Here is an 8,443-nt window from a genome sequence, read left to right as displayed (position 1 = left end):
AGATACACAGTTTACGGCTGGGTATTCGTATACGAGCTCGATGTGAAGACCCCTATTGTATTATATTTCGCTACGCAGTAGGCCAGGCCGTGGACAAGAAAAATGTATGGAAATCCCGCCAAACATGTGAAAAGGGCCCATGTGCCATATGTAAACAAGCCAAATTTTCTCGTTTTTTGATTAATACAAGCGAAATCTGCTTTTACCAATAAGCTTTATTGATAAAAGAATTTACTGTTAATCAAACAATCTTGTTTGTACGGGTAGATTAAGCTTGCATTTATTGAAAAACGTGAAATTGTGGCTTGTTTACATATGGCACATGGGCCCTTTTCACATGTTTGGCGAGAAATATTTTTTTTTAAATGGTGGATATCATTTTCGAGGATCCTTTCAAGTACTGGCTGTGTTAGCGTAGACTAGAGTAGACTAGGGAAATAGTACGTGCTTACAGGAGACGAGAGGGGGTGTATACTGAAAATTTATTAAGCACCCGAGATTATTGAGTGCGCAAGCACAAAATCGCACGAGAGCTTGCATGCAAGTTGACTTCTGTAAAGATTTCAAAATTTGTTAAAACTACTGAGCTGAAATAGATTGAAAATACAGCAATTTCCGGGAATGTATTGGTAGTGTAACAGCAAATGGAAAATCCTCAAGTTGATCAGGTTCTAGAACAAACCACTGAGCGATGTCAGAAAAGCAGTTAGTCTCTTAGGGAATTTGTTCACGTCAGAATGAACAAAACATGCCACCAATCCAATTCAGTGTGATGTTTATTTTCACAAAAAAAGAGTTAAGTAATTAGAAAGAGTTGTACAATTCTCATGACACAACGACAGTTGTAGCCGCGGTACTTCCTCTCCACTACACAAAAAGTACGCATTCTAAGTACTTTGATTTTATGATGTTTTGTTCACTGTTTTTTACTTACAATCGAATTTGAACCACATATGAGACGCAACAATTCACGCATTTACTCTTACTTTAGTCAGCTTTGCAAAGTCAGATATAAAAAATAAAAACCCTTCCTCCGGTTGTTTGCTGCCAATTCATACCTATAAATATATATGTGGGTGTTGCTGTTTTCCACTTCAATTTTAAGTCTACATCTCTATACCAACCGTGGATCACAACTTCAAACCGTTCTGTTCTGTCTTTTCTCCAGCACTTAAACGACCGGTTGGAATGTAAAGTTAAAACGAGGTAACCGAAAATGAAAGGAAACACATTTCTGCTGCTCTGAAAGTTGTCCATCACTAATGCTAAACTCAGTAACTAAGTGTTAATTATTATCTTCAATCACTATTAGGGACGGCTTACGATAGAACGATTGCAAAAAATTGTAATCTATAAATAACGTAGGTACTAAAGTGTGTAAAATATAATGTTCACAGTTTACAGATTATTTTGTTTTAGTCGAAAGCCTTACAACTTGGTATGTTTCACGTTATCGGTCCAGTAGTTCTGAATTGTCATTGCTTCGAGCGAGTTCAGGAAGGAATCGTTATCCAGGCTGTACATCTCGTCCGAATTGTCACGAATGGTGCTGTCGTCGATGTAGCCGCTCGAGTCCGGTTCGCTTAGGGTTTGCGGTTTGTTGATGTACAGATACCTCCGGTAGAGGATAATCAGCGCTGCCGATAAGCCGGACAGTACTCCCAACGAAGCCAAGCAGATGCCGGAAATGGCGCCCACATTCAACCGCTGCTGAGCCCGCGAGCTGCGCCGATAATCGTCATCCTCCAGAGGGTGATCCTGATCGTCAATTCCCTCCTGTAGGTTCTGGGTGGAAAACGCAATCGCTCTCGAGATGTAACTGCTGGCGTTCGGGTTGGTACCGCTGCCAATGAAGTCCCGAAAATCGGATGACAGAATTTTTCCAATCCGTCGATCGCTTGCACTCGGGACGCTGCCTGTCTCTCCTTCTCCTTCACTGCTCGTACTATCACTATGGCTAGCATCGGGAATATCCCGGTCACTATTGCTACTATCACTACTGCTACTAAAGCTACTATTACTACTACCAGTATTAAAGCTACTGCGGTTGTCCCTGGAGGACAGCGAGGGCGCGTCATCATCGATCGGTACGGACGGGAGGACCGCCAATGTCGCATTATCATCGTCGGGAGACTCGTCCGGGTTGTTAGTGACACGAACGATGGTACCGTTGCCGGTGTCCTCGTCCACCAACTCTACCCGTTCCGTTCCGTGCTCGAGGGTCAGTAGGGCGGCATCAGTGCTGTTATCGACGGCCGTCAGTAGCAGCGTTTCCACCAAACGGGTGCCACGGTCCGGTACGCGGGGCGGTTCCTTGAGATCACTAAAACGGAAATTAAGTGAGTCAGATATTCTTTTTTTTTTCAAACAGGTAAATTCACACTTACTCCCGTTCCATTCCTCGGTTGTAATTCTTCAGCTTAAGGGTTGTGATGTTCTGCTCATTACGGGTGAAAATTGTGCCGTTCTTCTTGAACCGCCGATCGGAACCGGTGACGACCGCAGCTGTGGCGGTCGTACTGGATACCACCGTTTCCTCGGTAACCCCGGCACTCGGTGCCGTACTGCTACCTGCTTCGGCATCTTTCCGCGTGTATGTCATGACACCCGGTGCGAAATCTGTACCAGCCAAGCTTCCACCGGCGAAAGTGTCATCGATGTCCGTTTGATGCTCCGGAACGAAAGCTTCGTCCGATACGATACTGTTGACGGTCGGTGCTGTCTGCGAGCCGCCATTGGAGGGCGAAGGCAGCACTCCACTGGAAGCGGCTGCCATCGGCGGAAGTGATGATATGAAATGAGGGCCAGGTCTCCCGCTGACATTTCCGCCGCCGCCTCCGGCGGTCATACTGGAGAACTCACCAGCCCGCTTCAGATATGTTGATTTGTTACTATTTTCCTCTAATTTGGCCAATTTGCTGGGATAGGAATCAATCGAACTGAGTGGGGTACATTCTATCAGGACCACTAAAATGACGAAAATATTAATGTTAAAAATCAATCACAATTAAAGGCCAGTTATACTCACCACCGCAGACGGTGATCCAGAACCAGTGATTCCACCAGTAGAGCGTCATTTTAATAGTGGAATATCTTTCCCGTTTTGTACCCACGATGATGCTCGGTTCGGTACCAGGATATTGTCTTCCTCGGGCTTTGTCGGCCTACCAAAGCTGTTCTAATTTATTGGCTGCCGCCTGTGCTGCTATCATTTCCGCTCATTTAAAAATGTTCCTCAGTCGATCTGCAACAAGAAACCGGAGATGAAAATCAGCGTTAGCGAAGGGTTTTTTTTCTTCTTTTTTTTTCTTTCTCCAGCTTGTCAAGCAAACGCGTAACAAGAAACGGAAACGAGTCAAATCGTGCAAGCTTTTCAATTTCCAGTGAATTCAATTATAATATAAAGCAAGACGCCCAAGATGTAGGGGAGGATTGTACAAAACGCACCAGTTAAGCATTTGCGCGATTTACAGCGCTTCAAATCATTTCAAAGCGACATTGAACGTGTAGGATGATTGTAGGATCTATTTATTGTATGTTTATGACGAAGGTTTTTATAGAATACTCGATTTCAATGTCTTTTTTGGTAAAACATACCATTGCCGCCAAACAAGCCCGTGATCAAAACGCACCACAACAAAGGTCAGTATGCTCCAAAGCAGTAGGCTAATATGCCACTAGCAGAAATCAGCACGCGAAGTGGTAGCGCTTGAAGTCTCGAAAGTAAAATCGAAAATAATGGAACATGCTCTAAGTTGTCAAGCAATCTCCTACAAGCTCTTCATAGTGCATTCTGCCCTAATTTTAATTTTGATTGTTTTTAGGTAAAAGTTGACGAAAGTTAGTGAAATAATTTGAAATACTCATAGTATTATAAACTCCGAAAGTTTAAAGGTTAGGGAAACCATAGTTTTTCGCTTAAATAAAATTCATGAATAATTACATGTTGGACAGAGCCACAGCCAATTGCACAGTATTTTGAGTATTTTAGTCATTACGGCACACTTTATTTATATGAGAACTGTAGAGAAGCTGGGTTTTTATGAGAAAAGCGAAAAATTTCGTCATAAAAAGCCACACGTGTAAGTATTTTGGGGAATTAATAGCATGAGCCATCTTACCCAACTGGTGCGTCTTTTACGGTTCTCCCCTACGGATTCTTATCCAGTCGTGTCTTCTGCTTGGGTCCGTGTGCTGCTCTATTCGTGATTCGGTTGTGTCAGAAAATAATTCTTCCGAATCACAATTCATACAAACTTTGATCATTAATTGTGGAAGCAGGGTCGCTAATTTTAGTATTTGATTGATGCTTTAATGATGAATTTTTACTTTTTTTACATGAAAACGTTTCGACAAGCAAACTGACTGACACTATAAACACAGAAAGTAAAAAGAAATATTTTCAATTTCAACTTTAAGAAAATCCAAAAAAAAATCTGCAGCATCAGGAAAAGCCAAAAACTACTATCAAAAATTTATCCCCAAATTAACCACAAAAACTTTAAAATGTCTCTAAAAGGTAGATAGAAAGCATACAAAAGTTTATGCAGAAAATCTTCCCCAAAATCCGGCAGAAGTAGAAAAAAAAATTGAATATAACTTCAAGTGGCACGTTGAGGAAAAAAACAAAAATTTTAAAAACGCATCGAAGGCAAGATAAATAAAAATTGAAAGAAATTATAAATTTTCGTCGAACCGGTTGAAACATTTTCTGAACAAATTGAAATTCTGAGTGTAGTAAAAAAAAAGAAATTACCTTTAAAAACTAGTTGAAACCAAAAATCAAAATAATCTTAAATTTGGTTCATATTAATAAAGTAGGGTATCGAACGTCTTCGTCAGTGGTTTTCTTCGGCCCCCTTTTGCATAAGATTGCTGCAGAAAAACTGCCGAAGAAAACCACTGCCGAAGACGTTCGATACCCTAGGTAATTCTAACGAGAGGAAAAATTCAAAAGGAAAATGATTCACATTTAAGCTTTTAAACGCTTCTAAATAAAACAAAAGAACAAAGCATAAATTGGATCCAAATTTGGCTAGAAGTGATTTTACAGATAGATGAGATTTGTTCCAAAACTTAATCCGAATATAGCTATGAGCTTAGTTGAAAGCGCCTGGATGAGTTAACACAAATAAAACTACCTTTGTTAACCCGAGAAAACAAGAAAAATCCTTATTTATGAAATGTTCTCAACCTGCCCTCAACATGTATGAATAATCTTTTTCAAAAAACGAAGAGGTCACGAATAGTTAGACTGATTTCAAATTTATCTCAAATATACCTGACAATGACTCTTAAATCCATATCTTGAAATTTTTTAATAGGCAATCCATCATTCCACAAGCGGTAATGGCGGAAAGTGCACGCAGCCCATTTTGACGTTTTCTGTAGGTCAGGGAAATTTCAATCGCAGTAACGGAGTAGAAAAAATAACAACGTCGTAACGTAGCATAGCAACTTCAACAAACAATGGGCGTTTTGTTGTTTCAATTTCGTCGTGCGCATGCACGAATCGAAATGAACAAAACTGTTTATTAAAGTTGCTATGCTACGTTGCAAAATTTTTATGTTTCCACTCCGTAAAAATGGGCTGCGTGCACTGTCCGCCATTACCGCTCGCGGAAAGCTGGATGTATTTTTTGGCAGATTTCCATTTTATTGGGAAAAACGAGTCCACGTGGACATCATCATTACCCTCCCTTCGTCTCCCGTGGACAAGCGTGTACATTTGTGTACCCCCTACCCCCTATGTTGTCCACGTGGAATGTGGACGGCCCCTAAAGCATTTTAACGAATCGACATACCATCATTACTCTTCAAACTGCAAACAAATTAACAAGGGTTGTGTGCGCAGCCACGACTAGGTTTACTAGGTATACAGTAGCGAACCTATACATTAGAGAAATGACAAGACACTCACCGTTAAGGAAACTGTCAACATCAAAACGGGCGAGCTGTATAAATTTGCATTGCCGTTATCCGTTTTGATGTTGACAGTTGCCTTAACGGTGAGTGTCTTGTCATTTCTCTAATGTATAGGTTCGCTAGTATACAGGGTGTTAGGTAGCTCACTTAAAATCCTTTAAGGGGTGATGGAGGACCCTATTTGATGAAAAAAATCCTCCTACGCATATGGTCCAAATTCAACTACTGCAGAGTTATTCACTTTTCCAGTTTTCGGTTATGTTTGCATTTAACAAGGTCTATCACAAAAAGTGTGGTAGCTAGCTCATTTCTGTTGATTTCGTTGGTAAGCTGAGAAAGTTTTGTAATCAATAGTGTCTTAAAAACGTCCAACTAGAGAAAGTAAGAAACACTTAGAGAATAACAAATGTGAAATCAAATGTTTTTTGAGAACTAAACTGCAATTTTTTCTCTGAAATGTGTGATAAACATGGATTTTGTTGTTAACTAAATTAAACATTGAAATCCACTCTACAAGTTGTTCTTAGACATTAAGCTTCTAGCTCTATTAGTTTAGCTACTATTTCACTTTAAAAGCAATAAGTCGCGCCTTCATTCAGTGTTGTAAGGACCACCATTTTCTGCTTCACCGTGTTAACGTAGACGCGTCGTTGAATGAAAAGCTTATTGCTTTTAAAGTGAAATAGCAGCTAAATTGAAAGAGTTAGGTGCTTGGTGTTAAAGAACAACTTGTAGAGTAAACTTCAATGTTCAATTTGGTCAACAACAAAACTCATGTTTATCACACATTTCAGAAAGAAAATTGCATTTCAGTTCTCAAAAAAACATTTGATTTCACATTTGTTCCTTTCTAAGTGCTTCTTTATTTCTTTAGTTTGACATTTTTAAGACGCTATTGATTACGAAATTTTCTCAAAATTCCATCGAAATCAACAGAAATAAGCAAGCTATCACACTTCTTTTGATAGACCTCGTTAAAGGCAAACATAACCGAATTAACTCTGCAGTAGTTGAATTTGGACCATTTGCGTAGAAGGATTTTTTCATCATTTTAAGATTTTAAGTGAGCTACCTAACACCCTGTTCTGAATGCGACCAATCAGAAGCCGAATTCTGCATTTTAAACAGGCTTGACAAATTTTCAATAGTACAATAGTTCGAGTAATCAAATCAGAATTTTCTGCATTTGGGCAAATGCATAAAAGATTTTCCAATCGATTGTTGCAAGAACGAAGGAAATCCATTGAAAACTAACCGACTTATTATCATTCAAAAATGGACATATTTCTCGCTTTTTCCGTTATTTCATTTAACATCTTTATGTAGCCGAATCTCCCAAATGGTCTCGAGGTACGATGCTGGCCTAACAAGCCAGTTGCCGTAGGTTCGAGTCTCGGCTCGGGAGAGACTGTTAGTGTCAGTAGGATCGTAGCGCTAACCCCGCAATTGTCTTGTACACTAAACAGCCGGCTGCGAAGTCTGTGCATGAAAAAAAAAATAGTACGAGGGTGGTATCCAAGATACGACCGCATGTTTGACGTAGGACTACGATAGTTTTATATTTTATTTAGAGAATTTAGACTTTGTTCGATTTGACCACGTTTCACTCTCGACACGGCACACAAAAGCCAAAAACGAGCGGTTATGTTTAATCATAATTTATAGTTTTCTTGTTTTGGTTTTAAACAATTCAAACTCAACAACCACCAAGAGAAAGGCATTTTGTCCATTATGTTGCCGAAACCGAAACCAAAATAGACATGATCAAAGCAATGCCGTGCTATACCTCTAATTACTCGGAAGGGTCATATCAAGTGTCTAGGTCGTTGAAGGCTTCATGCGGACGTTGCGTTCCGAATACTTTCAGATTATTGAGCCTTAATCCATCAAACGACACCTCTAACAACTTACAATCCTAAAACTAGTTCATTGGTGGCCACATATTGTTAAGGTCATATGCCACCAGAAAGTCATAAAAAGAAAAGCGTTTATTTTTAAAAATAATTTAGATTATTTGTTTGCAGACATCTATTTAAGAAGAAATAAACACTGTTTTTAACATTGATGAATACCTTTCATCCTAATGCAGTCAAATTTCTTCAACACGCGCAAAGGCAATTTTTTATATAGGTCTTAATTAAGAACGATTTAGTAGAAAGCAAACTTACTTTCATCTTCAATTGCGCCTGTAAAAGATAGCTCACTCACCGATTTCAAAGCAGTATCATTGTCAGTTTCATGCAACTGCTTAGCAAAGAAGTCACATGAAAAAATCCTGTATTTACAAGTTCGTTGGAAAAGTGACGATAAAGAGTTGCAGTTTTTAGTAGAAAATCTATATTCACAAAAATTTTGAAATTGACATTGGAATTTATGAGGATGTAACATGTCACAGTCATTTTTTTCATTTTTGGCCAATTGAAACATTTATTCATTAGGCAGAACCAGAAAAAAATTAATCAGTTTTATGATACCAATGAAAAAACAAACAACAAAATGCCATATTTAAAAGTCATCC

General features: G+C 39.3%; 1 protein-coding gene across 3 annotated transcripts in view; it reads right to left on the bottom strand.

The window, feature by feature from the left end:
• Positions 1 to 758: 758 nt before the first annotated feature.
• LOC129724342 (uncharacterized) overlaps positions 759 to 8,443 on the bottom strand; it is a 99,317-nt gene continuing 91,632 nt past the window's right edge. For all 3 annotated transcript variants that reach the window (XM_055679116.1, XM_055679124.1, XM_055679133.1), the window contains 3 exons: positions 3,029 to 3,244; positions 2,388 to 2,967; positions 759 to 2,323 (listed from right to left, as the gene is read on the bottom strand). In XM_055679116.1, coding sequence (XP_055535091.1) covers positions 1,429 to 2,323; positions 2,388 to 2,967; positions 3,029 to 3,077 — 1,524 coding nt within the window. In that variant the 5' untranslated portion in view covers positions 3,078 to 3,244 and the 3' untranslated portion in view covers positions 759 to 1,428. The remainder of the gene's footprint in view (positions 2,324 to 2,387; positions 2,968 to 3,028; positions 3,245 to 8,443) is intronic.

Source organism: Wyeomyia smithii, chromosome 1, assembly GCF_029784165.1.
Source record: "Wyeomyia smithii strain HCP4-BCI-WySm-NY-G18 chromosome 1, ASM2978416v1, whole genome shotgun sequence".
NCBI lineage: Eukaryota > Metazoa > Arthropoda > Insecta > Diptera > Culicidae > Wyeomyia > Wyeomyia smithii.
The sequence above is the reverse complement of the archived record's forward strand: the minus strand, read 5'-3'. Positions and strand labels throughout refer to the sequence as shown.